Source organism: Chroicocephalus ridibundus, chromosome 2 (genome assembly GCF_963924245.1).
Source record: "Chroicocephalus ridibundus chromosome 2, bChrRid1.1, whole genome shotgun sequence".
NCBI lineage: Eukaryota > Metazoa > Chordata > Aves > Charadriiformes > Laridae > Chroicocephalus > Chroicocephalus ridibundus.
Window position 1 is genome coordinate 108299758 of NC_086285.1, and position 21563 is coordinate 108321320.

The window sequence follows — 21563 nt, forward strand, 5'->3', positions numbered from 1 at the left end:
AGGAGATCACAGCGGCAGCAAGTGATTTTTCCCTCTGCAACAGCTCCTCTCAGCTGGCTGCTGTACTAAGGTGAGGGTTGAAGTGGTGCTCGCAATCTGCTTCCTCGCTACCCACCTTCCACCCTCATCTATGAAGCATCTGTGGGCTGATGCTTTGACAACTGGTAGGTCTCTGCTGTGCAAAGACTATCAGTATGAACAGGTATTAGGAGGAAAAGGTGTATTTTGGGCTCTCTTCAGCTTCTGTGCAAGTACATTGCATTTAATTAGTCATTGCAGCAGCAGGTTCAAAGAGATCTTCATTACAGATAATGAATAATACTCTTGCATGTAATGGTTTTGCAACCAGAGGGAGACAAAATTGTCCTCTGGATGCGTTTCTTACCCCACCCTTAAAACTGAACTAGTCTCTCCTGGAATCAGCTACACTTTCTCAAGTTTCAGTCATCATAGTACATGTAAGAGAAATTACGAACTTATGGTCTGAAATATTTATTAGCCCCATGTTTCAGTGGAAGTGTGGATAAAATCTGCATACTTCCAAACAGTAAAATTCTTGTATTTTTAATAATGCACTTCCAATATATTTCCCCCTGCAAAATCAATTAGTATAGATATTAAACTTTTAATTGATATATCAAGTTTTGCTTTCCTTTAGTGCAAAGGCCATCTGTAAAAAACAAAAGATTGCAGGGAAAGAATAATGTTCTATACATTTATCTCACTTCATGTATACCATAATACATTTACTATCTTTTTGCCAAAGGAAAGACCCATCAAGGAACATAAGAAAAGGTACTCTAACATCTCTACAAATAAACATTTTTTTGCATACTTATTGTGTTTATGAAAAAACATCAGTGATATGATGAATATTTTTAAGGTGATCTACATGCACAACTTTTTTAACAAACAACTTCTGTAAGGTTATTTTCTTTTTTCCCATTACTGTTATTTAAGACTATAACCATGATTAGAAATTCACCTTTTCTTTGTTGGATGGGGGATGATGGGAAACAAATGCTGTACCCTTTAATGAGTCACCCAGTAAATTCACAGCTCAGCTTCTGATTTTAATTTATGTGATAATTTACAGATTAAAACACTTCATGTCTTTCATCTATATACTGCGTTTCCCTTATTTTCATGAAAACACGTAATATATTTTCTTGCATTGAGTACTCTTGTTTGTGATCAGTTTCTAACCTCCTATCTAAATGTAAATTGCTTACGCAAACAGATTATTAAGAGACAAGTGAAACGAAATCCTTAATCCCTTTCCAAGTAATACAATGGAATACATTTATGATATGTTGTTATTTTTTAAAAGTGAAAACAATACTATTAACTAAGGTCTAAATTTTAAGTGTAACAATAATTTCAGTTTCCTAAAAGATACAAATCAATTTCAGCTTAAGAGCAGTGCATCATCATCATCATCAAGTTATGTTAATTACAGTGTTTAAAGTCATAAGCAAATAGCTTAGAATCTAAACATATGAAAGAGAACTGGAGACAAAACATAACGATATGTATATACAGAAGGACTGTATAAAGGTCCAATCAACCGTTTATCTGTATGATTCGCCAAGCAAATTCACCAAGGATAGTTCTTATTTCTAGAATTATTTTGTTTTAATCTTGCAACTCATACAGCCACTTTATGTAGATTTAATTGGGCACCCTGAGGTTGCCCAAATACGTACACAGTCTTATTGGAAGAAAATACTAAAACAACCTCACATCCATTAGCTACTGAGAAGCTATGTTGAGCCAAATTGTCTATCCAGCTTTATGTGGTGATTTTGGGAATAATTTTCACCATTAGTTTACAAAATGACTGAAAGAAACCTGTTTTATGTAAATTTGGGAATCCTGCTGAGGTTCCTGACAATTGATAGAATGAAATGGAGAGAAAACAACCAGTGCAAATAAAAAGCAATTTGCATGAATTCTGGTCAAATGGAAAGAAGCTAATGGACATGGCATTTACTTATACGGAACTTGCCTTGTAAACTGTAGATTTCTCCAACGCTGTTCTGCCGGGTGATATGATGCCAATATGCACTACGAGGAAGTGAGATCGACTTGGATAATGTCATTGGTTCAGACAGACTGGTCTGGAGCTAAAAAACAAAGCAAACATAAATGGAAGATCACACATAACCATACGTGATAGGTAATCTGAAAACTGTAAATTGAACCAATGTTGTTATGAAGGTAGTGTTTTCTGAATTACCACAGGTTTTATACCGTCATTGAAATTGTGTTATAAGCATCAGCACTGTGAATACTCTGTAAAAATCTGCAAAAGTATATTTGGGTATAAAGGTTCATTAGCACAAGTTAATATTAGGACATAAGAATATGTCCCTATTTATCTACAGCTATTTTTATTGCTGCCAGGATTTTGTTATTTTTCTATTTTAACTTTAAGCTAATGAACAATTAACGTATGCCTGAAATCTTAAGACCCTCTACAATCACAGTTCTTTTTGGTCATTTAACCTGCATATTGGATTGAATATTCGGAAAGATGCTAAGAGAGAATCTGAGACAATCAGTAGAGAATTAGCAATGAAGAGTCATTAATCCCCTAATCTTCCATTCAAGTGGAAGCATCTCATCACCAGTAGCAGGTTACAGCCTCAAGAGAAAATTTTCCAAGTCCGGTGGACTTCATGTAACCGAAACTGTCAATTATATGACAAGTGTTCATATGTACAAAAGCTATGGCACAGAAACCTGACAGGAGGAATGTAAACTTTATTAAAGAGAGCTCTGTCTCCAATGCATGATGTGAATGAAAGACAAGACTAGGCTACAGAAAAAAAAGAATGATGGAGGACTGTACATCCTGACAGTCTCTCTGGATATAGCTGTATAACCTGTGCTTTGTCTGTCTAGAAGAAAAGAGAACGTATCTGCAAAATTTTTGTACTTCTGGCTTTACAGAATATAAAATGTGATGAATAATTTGTGGGATCTAACAAATCACAGTGATGCTGTGGGGCATGTCATTTCTTCAGGGGACTTCTGGAAGGATTAACACTAAGGGATCAACTATGTCTGCAGATTTAGAGTAGAAAAGCCCTTAATTTCAGGAGCAGCACCAGGGTGATATTCTGAAAGGGTGTGCCTAGAAACCCACATTTTCAGAGAGTCCAGCTACAGAGCAGAAGACATTCAAGGTTTGGATAATTTACCGCAGGCTAATGATTAACTCCTAGGCATTCCTCATTCAGAATCTTAATGCCAAATGGAAAAAAAAAACATTTTTATCTATAGAAACTTATCTTATTCTATAATAAAAAATCCCTCTTTTAGAGGGATTTAGCATCCACCCAGAGATCCACAATTATTTCATTTTTGAGTATTAACACACACTGATGTATGGCAGATATTTTGCTTCAGATCAAGCTATTGTAATTACTTCTGTTGTTGTTTTCTTGAGAATTGTCATCAAAATTACTCCCTGTCTACAGCTAATGTCTTTTCTGCTCATTTATAGCCAAATAGTACATTTCATTTGTCAGTGGTGCAGATCATCACTGGAAGCTATTCGATACAAAGTAGAGAGCTTGCAGAAACATTTCCTCCATTAAAAAAAGTTCAAAAGCCTTATCACAAGAATTTTATTTTTAGGAAGACTGGAGAATTTAAAGTTTATTGATACAGAGAATTGCCTTAATTGTGGAGATCAGGGTAATACCAAACCTTCCAAGTTATTTTACCATGTTAGTATAGCAAGGGTAACAATGGTAAACTTCTTGAGTAAGAAAAATAAAGAAAATAATGTAAATTCAATACACAGATGAATTCTTCATAATTTATTCACCCAAAAAGTAAATTCTAGTCTTGAGGTAACAGGCAATACTTTTTGCTAGCGTGTATTCTTCAGAATAATAATTCCAGTAAAGAGAATAAATCAAAAAGAATTCTAGTAAAGAGAACAACTTTGACTATGGTTCATTATCTCAAAGCTAAATCCACAGTTGAAGTTATATCATTATTCCTGATCTGAGATGAGTAGTTCCTGCCTGATCTGACCAACATGGATGCATAAGAACTTTATATGCACACATTAAAGCTTTAAAAGAATCAAAAAAATCCGTTCTCATTATAAATTAAGGTAAGAACTGCTCTAGTGCAGAAGATCACATTGTGAGCATTCACAGTACTTTGTTTCCTCAGATTCTCTAATTAAAGAACAACTTCTGATATCACCTTTTGGGCAAGAAGTAGCCATATACTAACTACAATAGGACCAGATGAACTACATTTCTTTGGGGACTCCATAGAGAGAAAATGCAATTTTGATTTTATTAAAAGATCATCCTTGGAAAAAAAAATAACCTAAGAATACATTGTCAATTTTGTTTTTAATTTGAGAATTTAAAATATAAACATAAACATACGTATTTAAAAACCTGATGATCTTGTGTATCATATAAAGGATGATAATTTAATAGCACATTAATTTGTCCAAGAAGTTATTATTACTAACTGTTAGATCACTAGTAGCTACAATTTTGCTTTTAATCTTTTTTACCAATATAAAAACCACATTATTGGTCAAATATAATTGACAATGATAGAAGTACACTCCTACATACTGCTGTTTGTAAAAATATTTCCATGTTCGAAGAAAAATTGGATAATCTACTGACAGAAACCTACTTTCTCTAGAGACCATCTTATCTGCTAGACTGTGGGTGTTTCGGGTAAAAAACTTGAAACCAAGGTGAAGAAAGCAGGCATATAAACATCCATATAATCAATTATTCATATACTATTAAATAGCTTTTTGATATATAAATTATTACTGGTTAAACTAGAATTCAACATAGAGATAATACTGTTTCATAATCCCTTTTCCTCAACTATAAATGAACTTCTGGTAATCAACGATGTTAAAAAAGAAAAACAAAACAAACAAAGAATTTGTAAACCAGGGAAGATGAACCAGAACTGTTTACCTGTTAAATAATTAGTCACACAGGTTTGAGACTTCTTCTTTTCCATACCAGTGGAAGACATCACTCAGGGTAAGTTCAGAGACTTTATTCTAGATACTCTTATTTTGCCTTCTTACTACGCCTCAGAAGAAAAACCTGACTTGTCCTCTACCCTTTTCTGAATCAGCTAATTCAAACAGAGAACATTTTGGTACGGAAAATCAAGTAAATAACCTTTTAATTTTCTTATTTTCTTGAAACATGTAGACCATCAGTTTCCTGCACAGATTTATTTCTATCCTTAATTTAACATAATTAAAAAATATCTTTAAAAATTATTTCACCTTGCTCCTTATTTACCACTTGCAAAATTAAATCAACACCTTTGAGTATGGATCCCTTCTTATATAAGAGGCGAATGTTCAGCTGTTGCTTCCAACACTGGTACATTTTCCTCAGGAGCTGTCAAAACAGGCTTAGATGCGTTAGCATCAACCGTAGAGAAAGGGCCCATAATGGCAGAGGTAACACAGATACATAGAAGAAATAAACACTTTGATCTGGGAATGAATTTGAGGTAATTCTGCCCCTCTACTCTGCTCTAGTGAGACCCCATCCGGAGTACTGCATCCAGGTCTGGAGCCCTCAGCACAGGAAGGACATGGACCTGTTGGAGCGAGTCCAGAGGAGGGCCACAAAAATGATCAGAGGGTTGGAGCACCTCTCCTCTGAGGACAGGCTGAGAGTTGGGGTTGTTCAGCCTGGAGAGGAGAAGACTCCAGGGAGACCTTATTGTGGCTTTTCAAAACTTAAAGGGGGCTTATAAAAAAGATGGGGACAGACTTTTTAGTAGGGCCTGTTGCTATAGGACAAGGCATAATGGTTTTAAACTAAAAGAGGGTACATTCAGACTACATATAAGGAAGAAATTTTTTTATGATGACAGTGGTGAAATACTGGAACAAGTTGTGCAGAGAGGTGACAGATGCCCCATCCCTAGAAACATTTAAGGTCAGGTTGGACAGGGCTCTGAGCAACCTGATCTAGTTGAACAACTCCCTGCCCATGGCAGGGCGTTAGACTAGATGACCCCCTTCCAAGGGGAACTAAAGGTCCCTTCCAACTCAAACCATTCTATGACTTCACTGAAGGTTTTGTGCAATCTTGCATCTATGAACTGACCTTAATCTTTGGTATCTAGGTATAGAAATACAGAGGAAAGTAAAAACACTATATCAAATTAAACACATACAATATATTAAAGTAGTATGAAATAAAATATCCATTTAGAATAACTTTGCTACAAATATTTCTCAAATCTGATGAGACTTCAGGAAATGAAAAACAGAATCTAGTCTTTTCTGCCCAATTTTAGAGGGAGAAAATGATGATGTAATTAGAACTTGTGTGAAAAAAAACCCCTATAAATGCATGAATCAAAAGATCAACTCAGGGATTTTTTTTGCGGGAATACAGACAAAATCCATCACTGAAGGGTTTTTGTTATCTGACATGAAATACCTAGTAGTTAGGGTTCCTCCAGAATCTTTCTTTAATAAGATAACTTTCACATGGTGAACATTACATTTCTTCCCTGTATCCAAATTCAATGTCCAAATACAAAATATCCAAAATATTAAGTCATATGAAGCCTTTGCATTGCCAGCAACAACTTTGTAATTCTTAAAGGACTATCTGATTAAAATAGAAATAAAAAAAAATAATGTGTCACTGTAAAAAGTTCCCCTTATTTTTCATTATTGTTCTTTCGTGAGACAAGGCTTAAGGGCTAAATTTTCTTTTAATTCCCATAGGCTATCTCCATTGACTTAAATAGATTTGTTACTCTGATATCAATAATGAATACAATTCCAAGACTGGAGCCTGTTAAATGTATTAGGGTTCTGAGCTTTGACCTGTTTAGCATATTATTCTCTCATTTTCTTTTTGCATTAAAAAAGTCAAAACACTGAAGGTGACAGAAAATACATTTGGTTTGGGGAGAAGAACTGAACAATGTACAGTTCATTCCATTTTTAGCATGCAATAAAGACAGTTTGTTTTTTACAGATATGCTCCGGAAATAGGTTAGTTTATTACAGATAAAAAACCCCGGCTCATTTCACATTCTCATTAGAGTCTTTAAACAAACAGCAAGAGAACTGGGTCACAGAAGACTAAAGAGAATTGTAGTCTAAAGAAGGTTGCTTTGTATGTTACGCCTTAAAGAGGAAGAGGGGTCAAGAAATATATTTCACTTATCTGACAGTGGAATAGCACAGACTCATTTCACTGGTATCCACAGGGAACTAGAGTTTAAGAGTCGCATAATCTAGAAGGTAGCATCAGCTGGGGTACCAGCTCAGTTATCAGGTGAGTTAGAGAACAAGCAGGAGGGAAGAAGTATTTTTTCCTATTTAAATGAGTTTTCACTAACACCCAAGGAAAAGGTGTCATGTTTACCTTTTTTGTAAAAGCAGATACTGTTGTCACATGTTCAACTTGTGTACTATGGCACATAGACCTGTTCTATAAAAACTGTTCCCACCCAGTAGTGGGAAGCGTATTATTTCTTCTTAAGCACCATATTTTGCCCATGTTACTGTTGAATTTTATTTTGCTGTTCCAAACCCAGCATTTTTTCTAACCTGTCATTTTGAATTCTGTCTCTTCATTGACCCACTTCCATATTGTCTTATACTTGTAAGACCCAGCTCGGTGGAAAAAGACCTGGGAGTCCTGGTGGACAACAGGATGACCACAAGACAGCAAGGTGCCCTGGGCTGCAACAAGAAGAGTGTGGCCAGCAGGTCGAGGGAGGTCATCCTCCCCCTCTACTCTACCCTGGTGAGGCCGCACCTGGAGTACCGTGTCCAGTTCTGGGCTCCCCGGTTCAAGAAGGACAGAGAACTGATGGAGAGGGTGCAGCAAAGGGCTATGAAGATGATTAGGGGATTGGAACACCTCTCTTATGAAGAAAGGCTGAGGGATTTGGGTCTCTTCAGTCTGGAAAAAAGACAGCTGAGGGGGGATCTTATCAACACTTATAAATGCTTAAAGGGTGGGTGTCAGGAGGATGGGGCCAGGCTCTTTTCAGTGGTGCCCGGGGACAGGACAAGAGGTAATGGGCACAGACCTGAGCATAGGAAGTTCCACCTAAACATGAGGAGGAACTTCTTTCCTTTGAGGGTGGCAGAGCACTGGAACAGGCTGCCCAGAGAGGTGGTGGAGTCTCCAACTCTGGAGACATTCAAAACCCGCCTGGACGCGTTCCTGTGCAACCTGTTCTAGGTGACCCTGCTCTGGCAGGGGGGTTGGACTAGATGATCTCCAGAGGTCCCTTCCAACCCCTACCATTCTGTGATTCTGTGATCCAGAAGTATAATAATTAGATTGTGCCTTAATCCAGAACTTCTATGAACGTAATAAAACTGGATGCAGGATATATTCCTATGGAAGTCCAATGAGAGTGTTCTTCCCTTTGGTGATGTGTTACTAATAATTACTCTCTTAGCTTGCTTATAAATTGTTATGTGTTATTTGGACTCTGTTCATTACTTGAAGGTGCCTACTATTAATATAAACACTTACAGGTATCAGCATACTACTTTGCTATGCAGTCCTTTCTGTTTATTTTTATATTTTTATCCAGCTTGCTATTCCTGGCAGAATACACAATACTGGCAAACCCCCCACCAATATATGACCTCATAAGTCTTCTAAAAAGACTTATAGAAAAGCTAGCTGTGAAAGTCATATCAGTGATTTCAGCCTTTATAATATATTTCTAGCATTTAGTATTTCAGTAGCTATTCTAACCTTCTTATGACCTTTTAGAGAGTTTCTTAATCAATTATGGAGGAAAAAAAATCTCAAAATAATAACACCGCTTTGCAGTGCCAAGGTGGATGATGATTTGTCTTTGGCAGTGGATTAACATTATGTATGAATAATAAAGCAATGGTCAAAGAAAAGCATTCTGAAGGGAGATTCAATGGAACTGATATTTTTTTTCTAATCTCCTCGGCCACATTATAAAGAGAGAATTGGGACATTTTGCAACTTTTCTGGCAGAAGTGTGTTGGCTTTTTCTTTTTTTTTTTTCTTTCCTCTAAAAGAAGCTCATAATAGATCACTGTTGTCTGACAGAATGTATTAATATTGGAGAAAAGTAGATGGATTTTACAGTGCATTGGGATTATTTTTGTTGAATTTCAGTAAGGCGTGCGTCTTCACCCATATTCTGTCAAAAAGTTGTGGTTTTGTTTCATTCATGAAAGAAGTTTCCTTTCTATGGAAAGTACACTAATTACCGTGAGGGGAGAATGTCAGGTTCTTATATCTTTACAAGGTTTGAGCCATTGTATTATACATAGGCGATATACGAAGTACTTTATCAATTTTTCATTGCATAAAATCATTGACTAGTAACATGGGAGATGATGCTGACGTGAACAGAGCTGAGACTATTTCAAGTCTGACTATACAGTAGGTCTTAGTGGAAGCAAACACAACTAAATGGTAGGAGTCTTTAACATATAGGACAGATCGCTAGCAGGGTGAGCTAATTTCTTCAATAAATACATATATATATATATATGTATATATGATAGAAATCCAGTACTGCAGACATTATTTGCAGAGACTGATTGTCCTTTCTGTTACTGTGGAATGGGAGCTTTAATTAAACAGAGGTACTGAACGACACGAAGGAAAAGATTTTGCAGATAGACATTTGCTGACCTGAAAATATACAGAATTTGAGGATAAGACTGTGTGGAACTATAAAATAATTTCTCTAAACAGCATCAGCCAGGGCAAAGTCTTCAGATTTTAAAAGCAAAAATCTCTGATTTTTGAAGGTGCTCAATATCCTGATACATTTGTTTAAAGACATGGCTATTTGCGGATGGGTAATGGGGAGGAACAGAGCAAAAAAGCCACCTAAAAACAAAAAGTGAAATCCAAAATAACACCACATCCCTACACATTTTATTCAAGAAAAAATGGAAATGAATCACAGTCCTAGAACAGTTCATCATGTTGACTCATGAATGCTTAAAGTGAAGGCGGGCGGCATAGAACGCACTGATATAGATCAGCTTAACTCCAGGGTATTAGCTTAACCTTCAAAGTTATGTTCTAGGGGTCATTCATCTCAAGCAGTTCATTACTGAAATATTCATTTACAGCTTTGTCTCATTTCAAAAACAAGCAGTGAATTATGTGCATCATTATGAGTGTTTGTTAGGAGGTGATTTAAAATACAAGTCAATGATGGGAGGGCTAGGAGGAGATTTGGTCTTCACTGAATTAAGGAGTAAATAGTAGCCAGTAGAGCACAGGAGATGTTATTTAGTTTGCCAAAAAAGCATTGTGACAGCGAGAGGTGCCTGAGGACAGGAGGAAAGCCAACAACACTGCCATCTTCAAGAAGGGCAACAAGGAGGACCCAGAGAACTACAGGTTGGTCAGCCTCACCTTGGTCCCTGGGAAGATGATGGAACAGCTAATCCTGGAAATCATTTCCAGGCACATGAATGATAGGAAGTTCATCAGGATTAGTCATCATGGATTCACAAAAAGGAATACATGCTTGATCAATCTGATACTCTTCTATGACAAAATGACTGACTTGGCAGATGAGGGGAAAGCAGTGGATATTGTCTGCTTTGACTTCAGGAAGGCTTTTGACACTGTTTCCCATAAGATCCTCATGGAGAAGCTGATGAAGTACAGGCTGGATGAGCAGCCTATTTCAATGAGGTGGAATGAAAACTGGCTGAATGGATGGGCTGAGAGGGTCAGTACTGGGTCAAGTCCTGTTCAACATCTTCATTAATGCTTAGAATGATGGAGCAGAGCGCACCCTCAACAGATATGTTACAAAACTGGGAGGAGTGTCTGATATACCAGAGGGTTGTGCTGCCAACCACAGAGACCTCAACAGGCTGGAGAAATGGGCTGACAAGAACTTCATGCAGTTCAACAAGAGGAAGTACAAAGCCATGCACCTGGGGAGGAGCAACCCCAGGCACCAGTACATGCTGGTGGCCACCAAGCTGGAAAGCAGCTTTTCAGAAAAGGACCTGGGGATCCTGATGAACACCAAGTTGAATATGAGCCAGCCAGATGCCCTTGTGGCAAAGAAGGCCACCAGTATCCTGGGCTGCATTAGAAGGACTGTTGCCAGCAGGTCAAGAGAGGTGATCCTTCCCCTCTACTCAGCACTGGTGAGGCCACACCTGGAGTGCTGGTTACAGTTCTGGGCTCTCCAGTGCAAGACAGACAGGGACATGCTGGAAAGAGTCCAGCAAAGCCCCACTAAGATGACAAAGGGACTGTAGCATCTTTCCTATGAGGAAAGGCTGAAAGAGCTGGGACTGTTTAGGAAGAGGAATCTCCAGGAGGATCCTATGAATGTTTGTAAATACCTGAAGGGAGGGTGCCAAGAAGACAGAGCCAGGCTCTTTCCAGTGGTGCCCAGGGACAGGACCAGAGGCAATGGGCATAAACACAGGAGGTTCCCTCGGAACATGAGGAAACATGTTTTCACTGTGAGGGTGACTGAGCACTGGCACAGGCTGCCCACGGAGGTTGCAAAGTCTCCCGCCTTGGAGATATTTAAAAGCCATCTGGACGTGGTCCTGGACAACCATCTCTGGGTGGCTCTGCTTGAGCCAGGGGGGTTGGACAAGATGACTTACAGAGGTTCCTTCCATCCTTAACCAGTCGGTGATTCTGTGATTAGCATCTCCAAAATTACAAAGAAGGTTTTAATGGAAAGGGAGAATGTCAGATCTAACTTCTGAACAATGTAGGGATAAGTAAGTTGGGGTGGGAAAGAACGAACTGAAATGCATCAGTTGGACAGGTCAAAGAAAAAGACTGTCCACAAAGGCTGGTATGCTTCACCAGGAGTGTTTTCTGGGGAATTCAACCTGCAATTTATGGTATTCCAGAAGGTTCTCTTTCATGAGGTCAGTCAAGCCAAAGTTAAAAATAGTGAGGTTTGCCATCAGTGCTGACTTAAAAAGTCTGGTCCTCCTTCCTTTGTTTGCTTTTTACTCTCCTTGCTTTCTGTGTGTATCCCTCTCTCTGACATGCCTGACCTCAACCTGATATGCTTTGGAGAAGATTGCGACGTATGCGAGTTTTTTCATGGTATTTCTTACTGAAAGATATGACATATCTTAAAGAGGTATTTGGGACACTTGAAGTCCTCAGCATTTTACTTGAGACTACTGGAAGGACAGCCTCTCTGAACTCATAGAAGTTGCTTTGGCCAGTTGTAGAGCTGGTAAGGTGAAAGTTATGGCATGAAAAAATGTCCCTTAGCGGAGAACACGCTTTAAAAACTCTCTCTAGCATGTGGCAAGAAATATGAAATAAGGATGAACTCAGAGTGTCCCCAGTTGGGAAAACCTCACTTGAGGAAGTTTGGGGCTGAAAAATTGGAATTCTAAGGCTTACTTATGTATTTTGGCAAAAAAATGCTAGAATCTGTATTAAGATTGTCCATCGCTGCACATTCTTTCATTCTTTCTAATAAAGCAAATGCCTTGGACCTCACAAGCTTTCTTATGAATTTTTCCTTCTGTGGTCTAAAACAAATCAGTAGTTTCCAATTACACATATTTGTGGAAATCACATTTTTAGCTACTTCTTTACAGTATATAGAAATTGCTGGTACCAATGAACTTTAATAAAATGACAGGGACACAATTTTCTGAATACTTGCTGAAACAATAATCATCAATAACCTTTCATGAATATTCCTTATTAAGCTTATCAGTGCGTGACTCTAGTATTCAGTAACACACATAGTCTTGCTGACCTCTGCTTTCTGACATTTTCAGAAGTTAGTTTTATATGTCATACAAAGACAGTTCAGTTAAAAAGAAAAAAATAGAAAACCCAGAATACATAAAAATTGCTATCATGTAGTAAAGCCCTCTTGGATGACTCTTCAATGCCTTCCAAAAGAACACATTTCCTTCCTTTCAATTAGTTACTTTTAAACATGACAAATGCATCTTGAATCATACATACTGGGGCTAGTTAAACATGTGCAATGCACGTGAAGGCTCATGAATGTAAATTATTAAGTTTTGGCTTTAAAATATACTATATTTTAAAGGAGGGGCTAAAAAATATCCCTGTGCATATATACAAATAAATATATTAATTTAATTGAAATTAATTTATTCATATTTCAGTTAATATTTACTTTAGTAGCTCCACTGCCTTTAGTGGGCTTTTACAGACTTAAAAACAACTAAGAAGCTGGTATATAAAAATAAAGGATTATTCTCTTCCACTGCGTGTGCCCATACACATGAGGATCACAACATGAACATGTACCTAGACAGATATACAGAGAATTCTTGACATTGCTCAGTTTAAAAAGTGCCATAAGCAATCATTCAAAAGCAATGCACACATTTCTAAATAAATATACATAATGTATCTTTGCAAATATTTTTTTGGATCCAGAAACAACTTAAAATGAGAGACGAGACTCTCCAAATAACAGTCCAAATTTCTGCTTATAAAATAAGCTAGTGGAATTTTTGCTCCCTTACTGATGTTACTTCACTAATGTAGCAAAAATAGCTGCAAATCAGGAACTCAATTTGGAAAGCGGGAAACAGAGAAGTGTTTGCAAATTGCTGTATCTTTCAACATACTTGCATCAGCCTAATAAATCCTACAACTGGCAATTTTTCTCCATTTAATTTCATTTTCAGACAATAGCTCGGGTGTTTTTTTTCCCCTGGCAAAAATTCCTTGCTGTAGTAGAGCTTGTAGTTGCCTGACCACGTGCCCTATAAGCCTTTTGAGATCCATGGTTGCCGTTTAACAGAACAATCCTTTGCCTCAGTGCTGGTAAGTTCCAGCTTCGTGAAACAAAGGAAATAGAATTATACCTGTTGCCATGGAAATCTGCAACTCCATCACTTTTTTTCTTCATGTAATACAAAATATATATAAATGTGATCACTGAACAGTATGTGGGAAACATTACAGAAATGCCATCATTTTACAAATGATTTCACAAAATCTCTCAGCCAGTAGTAGTTGCAACTTTTACCACTGTGTCCTACAAGAAAACAATTAAGAATAATGAAGAGACCACAAGTTGTTTCATTTTTTAAACAAGAACCTATGCTGATTTGTCAATGGCTGTTGAATCACAGGCACCGTAGAGATATGCATTCAACACCCAGCCATATGAATCCATATGAAACTTGCCTGGCAGCTACTTTTATGGAAATGGATTATGACAGACTGAATATGTGATGAGACTAGCAGCTTTTACCCTGAGACAGTCGTAAGTAACAGAGCGATGTATGCTTCCACCATACCATGGAAAATCTTCATTAAGCCCTTGCTGCTGAAACTGAAACATTTTTGTAAAACCTGTTCCTGCTGTTTAGATGGGTCAATGCTCCAAGTTTTTAACATCTTCATCATCAACATGGGCTTGGTACAGAACACACCCTTAGCAAATCTTGGGGTGACTTCAAACGGGGGGTGAGCTGCCAAACACCCAGATGGGAGGGCTTCCACTCATAGAGACCTCAGCAAAGGAGAGGAAAGGGCTGACAGGAATCTCATGAAGATCAGCAATGACAGATGTTAATGCTGCAAGTGGGTCAGGGCAACTCAGTGCACGAGTACAGCCTGGGGACTGACCTGCTAGGTAAAAGCTCTGCCAAAAGGACATAGCGGTCCTGGTGATAACATGAATGATCAGCGTACATGTGCAGTGATGGAGGTTAACCACGTACCGGACCACATTAGCAAAAGCATGGCCAGCAGTTTGGGGGAAATCGCATTTCCCCACTATTTGGCATTTGTGAAACCACATCTGGAAGTTCAGTTGTATTTGCAGAGTCTTCAGGTTTGGACCCTGCCACAAAAGAAATGTCAAACTGGAGAGAGCCTAGCAGTGAACCTCTAAGGAGCAGAATATGATCAGTGACGCTGGATCATCAGTCTACTGTTTATTCAGCATGACAAAAAGAAGGCTAAGAGAAATCTAACTCCAGACTCTCTCTCTCTTCTTAAAAGTATGTTGTAAAGAAGACTCTTACCAGAGATGCACAGTGAAATGAAAAGAGGCAACAGTCACAGGCTGTGGCAAAGGAAATTTGAGACAGACTTAAGAAAAATTCTTCACAATGAGAGCAGCCAAGTGCTGGAATGGGAACCCATAATCTACGTCCTTGGGGGTATTCAAAACTTAACTGGATAAGACCCTGGGTAACTTAATCTAGTTCTGATGCTGCTAGTTTTCTAGTTTTCCTGGCTTTGAACAGAAGATTAGGTGAGCTGACCACCAGCAATCCCTTCCAATAGCAATTTTTCTGATCCTATAGTCAACGGGTTTGAAAAGCTGAGAGCTAATGAGATGTGCAGTACCAGTGCGTTAAAGTGACATTATTTTGCTTACTGTAGTAGCTGCTTATCTTTATATAATAAAGCTACTGTAGTACATGAAATAATGTCAAATCAACAGTACAGGGTTGTACTGTCTGTACTACTGTCTTACATTTTCCTGAACCAGATTCCTGCACAACTGATAAATAAAAACTGTTAGCATGGCTGGCATCATATGGGATATCAGTAATGTAAGAACAATGACCCAAGGCTGAGGGAAAAAGGAACATAAACAACCCCTTCTGGACAGGCTTTGATTAATACTTTTCAAAAGACAGCTTGTACTAGGAAAAGTGCCTATATTTGAGATATGGCTTTTTTAGATACTAAGTATCTGTTGTCTTCAGTCTAAACATAATAAGAGAGATTATTAGAAATAATTTTCATGTTAAAAAATCTGTCCTCTTTAAGAAAAAGAACTGAAGCAGAGCAAAAAAGCAAAATGAAGACAAAGGGTGAACTTCACCTAATTTTTGTCCTACCAACAGGTACCTGATGAGCCAAAGCACAAAAAGCACAGAAGGGATTTACAGAGTAACTTTAGGACTATTATGGGAATTTTTGATCTCCTCTCAGATTATTACTTTTTATAATTCTCCTATTCTCTGAAAAGCACTGTGCCCCTCTGTAAATCATTGATAAATAAGTTTCTTATTAATCAGAGACAAAGCTTAACTATTCCCTCGGGTGATATAAAGAACTCCTGTTGCTGAAACAGAGGAAGGTCTTGCTTGACAGGGGACACAGAATGATACTATAGTTCAAAAGACTGATGAAAACCATGTGAAAAATAACTTCTTCGGAAGTTAATTCTTCTGTGAATAAGTAATTGAGTATGATTCAGGGTTTGTTTTCTTGTTTTGTTGCTGTGCTATTCCCATCTTACAGCTGATTACTCTATGACCTTGGGCAATTCACACGCAGCTGAATTTGGCCTTAATCTTTCTGTGCCTCATTTTGCTTGTTAGTATAATTATTATAATAATACCTGTCCCCTGAGAGCATCAGGTGGCTTCATCAGCTATTATATTTGCTAATAATAATAGGAGCTCTATAGGCTACTTTAGTTTACAATAAACAGTTTTCTCAAAATAGCAGATATGAGATTAATAATAACTTAAGCCCGCTGGGGAACTAGTTTGAGAATTATTTTTCTAGTAATACTTAAGTCAACATAACCTGCTCCTCTGTTAAGACAGTTTGATGACATAAACCTACCAGTACAGTTATACAAGCTAGTTGTTTTAAATATACACAATGACAAAGAAAACTTGCCTTCCATACTAAAATGCTTCTCAGAGTTTAGTTAAGGGGAGGGCTAGGAATAGCCAAATAGGGTTCAGCTAGGCATGCAACAACTATCGTATAATTACAGCAACGATTCCTAATTTATCACTCGCACCACCCACGGCTTTTAGCAAATAAGACTGCTAATCAAATCATCAATTTTGTTCGGGGAAAGTTCTTTGGCTTTTCACTTTCTGCATTTTCCGGAAGCAAATATGATTTTCAACTTGACATTGCCTCTTCAACTACTTTAATAGCTTTGTAAACATGTAGTATTTTGCAAAATATAAGAAAAAAATTACAAATGCGCTTATGTCACCAACCTTCAAATCCACTGATATCCAAATGCAACATCGTGAAGTTGAAATAAATGATACCTGACTTCTAAGAAATACCTACCTAGCTCTTTAAAAAGCTCCTAGAAATGTCAATAGGTGGCTACATGGATTTCTAAAGTGCCTACGTGCTAAATTCTCAGGAGGGTTTACATCTTCAGATACCTGACTATGCAAACATCTTTGCCCTGTTGCATTTAAACAAACTAACCAGACCCCAGCTGCTATAATCGAAGTGTTCACAATACAGCATACTTTCATGCAAACGTATAAATGAGGAGAAGAGAACAGGGAAAACAATCCTCATAGCATTTATGTATGCAGCTTCAGGATGGATTCATAGGATGGAGCAGGCTCCTGGCAGACAAGAAATTGTATTATCTCAGTTTTGAGATACCTCTGTGAAGCTTTTATTGCAAGTTTTGGTTCAGCTCCTACTTTATATTAGAAGGAAAGTAGATTTCAATCTGAGTCTTAGGTAGCACGATAGATAGAAAGCTAGAAGGATACTGTAACATTATACAAAATATTCCAGAAATTTTTAAGAAGGAAAGAATGAGAGTAATTTCTAGGTTAGGATGTGCATCCATGTGGTGAGGTACTTGGGTTTTAGTCTCTAGGAGAGATTTAGAGCATCTTTTTGCATTTAAGATAATTCAGCCCAATGGCTAAGGGTAAGAGAGATTTCAAAACTGTGTCAGGCAAGGGAAGAACTGAATTTTTCAAACCATGCTCTGAATGAGAACCCTCATGATTACTACTGCTTCAAAAACATTCAAAACTCCAGTGCAAGCTTCAGTTTTCAAATGGCAGACCGGCATTTAAATTACATCAACAATCACCAAAATAGCTGATACACTCTTATGGAAGGACTTGCCAGCTCTGCTCTCGCACCTACCCACGCCGCTTACCTACACACTCCACAAACCTTTCTAATGTCTGCAGTATTTCTGACATGACGAATAGCTCTGTTCCATTCCCCCCCACCTGCCTGTCACTGGCTCTGTCACTGCATACGAGCAGTTGCACTAACCCTTCCTTACCATAAGGCAAAGACGTTCCCTGCACTGCAGTTTCATTCAAACACGCAGCAAACATCCAGTAACATCAACCACCTGCAGCGTCCCCTGGAGAATGGGGGCTTTACACCTCATCCTCTCACTGCCCGCAGGGTGCCGTAGAGGAGACAGCAGACTCCTGCGGCTGACAAGAGGAGTAGGGGGGAAAAAAAGGTGTTGACTTGGTAAGAAAGGAACAGACAGGGGTCTCTAGCGGCTGTGGAAGTCCAGATTTCATGGTGGGATGAAGTATTTTCTTTTAGGAAGTGAATGGCACCTGCTGCATAGTTTTTGAATGCTGCTGCAGTATTTGAATGTCTATTATTGGATATGAGTAATAGTCCCTGAAAAAATGCCAATGAAATAAGTCTACATTCAAGAAAAAATGAGATTAAGAAACAAAACAGCTCCAGTTTAAGGAATCATTAACTGCTGCTGAAACCCAGTCTGAATTTTCACTTTCTTCTGAAGTGGTGAGTGTCAGGAATAGACTTGTGACACAACTCCAGGATTTAATTCATCCAAGTATATATTGTTTTCTGAGCCCAAGGACTAACAGAAAGCCTGGCAAAATTCTTAAAAAAAAAAAAATCAGAGTCAGGAAAAATGTCATTATGTGCTTAATGAACCAAGAACCCTGTGGGAAATTACTAATACTTATGGCAAATGGGTTTACAAACCTCAAATCTAAAAGTACACACATTCTGACTTGGGGGCAGAGGGGAACAAGTCAGCATTTTTGGTTTTGTTGTTAACCTTGGAAATATTTACAGCTGCTCATGGCTTGCCAGTGGATAGACAGATCCTGCAGGGGAACACTCCCAATTTTCTATTGCAGTTTCCACTGAAAAGAAGGGTGAGCTTTACTTCACTAGAAGTCCTTTACTTCACTAGAAGTCCTCTCCTGTCAGCAGCATTGCACGGCTATTTCCGCTTTAACCTGTAACTTTCAAAGACCCTAGAACCAGTAATCGAAATTAGTTTCGCAACCCTTGTGCAAACCAAGTAAACAATTCACCAGCTACGTATTGCAATAAAGCAGCCAGCTTTTTACAGGGTTATAAAGTTTCTAAACAAACATTATACAGCAACAGCATACAGTAGATGAGATATGCAGAACAATATTGAGCTAAGTATTTGCATGACTAACTGACCTGAGGCTATACTTTAGCTTACATAAAGCGTGTAAGTTCATGAATAATCATATGTATTCAGAACCTCAGTACTTGAGCTTATACATAATTTGGAAACAGAAGAAAACATACATAGAGACCGATGTGTCACGACATGGGATCATCTATGGATGAACTCTGGAATTTTCTTCTCCATTTTCTCCTCCAGGTATTGACTTGACACAAATGCACTTAGGCAGAATTAAAACATAAAAAAGCTTTTTCATATTAAGTAAATTGGAGTGCTGAAATGGAGCCCAAAAGGCATATATTTTAACTAAATATTTCATATAATTATTGAGTCGGCAGCAGCCACTAGTGTGTCTCTGCATTTCCCATATTTCACAATGTGAAAATAATAGGTGATAGGTAAAGCATTTCACAAAGACATAAATAACAACCATAAACCAGACAAAACCCTGAAGATGCATTGGCAAAGGTAGGATACTTCAAATTGAAACCATAGTTTTAAAATGAAAATTTAGAATGTTTGATGTGTTTGTTGATGATGTTCGATCCTGTATTGTTGCGATGAGTATGTGTTCAGGTTGTGATCCAGTTAAAAACACATGAAGAAATAGACAGTACAGACTTGTTTACAAAGCAAAGCTAAATTACAAGTTCACTATGAAGCTAATGCTGTTATTTTCGCTAGCCTCCGAGTTTGGTTTTTTTTTTTTTCTTTTCTGATTCTGAGACAATGTACATTGATATTCTTCATTCTCCTTACATTCTTATTAATACCATGCCTGACAATCCTCTAATTTATATTTATCCTCAGACCAGTTCTGTGAAATACTGTTACTCTCCTCATTCCGTTCTAGATAAGAAAGAGAAAGATTAAATGACTTGCAGGCTTATTTCTTAGCCACTTTCCTCTCCAAGCTCTCCTTAAACCCAGTTCCATTGCCTGATATTTGTCTTCTTTGGCACACTCATTATTTCCCTCCTAATAAGATTTTTTTTAAAAAAATACATAAACTCATTGATATTATCTTTTTTAAATGACAGAAATCTATCATGATGACTCATTCACTTATATTAAGCTGAATATTAGAGACAAGACTTGTAAATAATGAGAATGGAAGAGAAATATACAGATGCAGTTTTTCATAAAGGCGTTTATCTTCTGGTAAATGTTACAAGAATCACAATCTAAAGTGACATTATTTTTACAGCTCTGCTGTCTAAAGAAAAACAAGTGTCATAGAAAATTTCCTATCATAATAAGTTATGAAACTTGAGCCATTATCATTTCTTCATGCATTTACACTTCAGTCTTACTGATGCTTGATTAACTTCAGCTGGTTAACACCAACTTTAGTGCTGTCTTATTTAGAATTATTGTTTTACACATTGTAAATTTTTATTCTTTTGTGATTGCATAATAGGTTTTTACTGGTAGCTCTTGAAAGAAGTAATTTATAAGGTTAAAAAGGTATGACTTTTTCCTTATTGTGCCTCCCTCATATGTGTAACTGTAACATGAGAAATCTACAGCTCTTAACCCCCATTTTATACATTCGAAGAACAGTGGGTGTAGAGGTTACATCAGGAGTGTTTTTAGTGGAGGACGAGTGGCAGAAGATCAAAGCTGGCATTAGGGATGAAAATCAGGTCTTCAATTCCAATGCCATGTGCCGGTAAGCACGTTGTCATCGGGTCTCTCCTCAGGACGGCTGAGAAGATCTGATGGCTTACTGCTGCCTCTGTAAACTAATTCAGCTCAGTAACCCTGCAGAATCCTACTCCTTTTAGATAGACTTTTTCTGTTTTTTCCCAAATTAGCAAACTGAATTGACTCCCCGAGTCAGATAAGCGCCTGAGCTAACAGAAGGGAAGTGGAAGGAGCTTGCAGCCTGGCCTGGGGACCGGGGAGGGATGGAAGAGCTGGCTGTGAGACACTCAGACATGCAACTTCCACGCTCAACATCAGATTACGGTTAGTGGGGATACATGCTATTCCTGAGGTTAACACATTGTTTTTTTTTTTCTCTGTGTGTGTAATTCCAGGACTGCCAATCCAAACAGATTTCTATATGTTACACTTGAAAAAAAAAAAGGGAGAGGAGAGGGAAGGGGCATGAGAAGAGCTATGTGTAAGAATGCAGATTATTCAGATGATAAAACAAGAGTTGCTGGCACTCTCATATAGATAAAGCAACAGCACAAAATAAAATCTTGTAAACAGAAAGCCAGTCATTGTTCTGTTTAATTGATTTGTTATGTTGAAATTGTAAAACCACTGAAAAAACACTCAAATATTGCCCCCTCCCCCCAAAACACCTGCAAAACAAAATTATCATC

The 21563-nt window shown here is 37.8% G+C and overlaps 1 protein-coding gene across 1 annotated transcript in view; it reads right to left on the reverse strand.

The window, feature by feature from the left end:
* DOK6 (docking protein 6) overlaps positions 1 to 21563 on the reverse strand; it is a 255400-nt gene that overhangs the window by 41890 nt on the left and 191947 nt on the right. The window contains exon 7 of the mRNA XM_063326443.1: positions 2009 to 2126. Within this exon, the coding sequence (XP_063182513.1) occupies positions 2009 to 2126 (118 nt within the window). The remainder of the gene's footprint in view (positions 1 to 2008; positions 2127 to 21563) is intronic.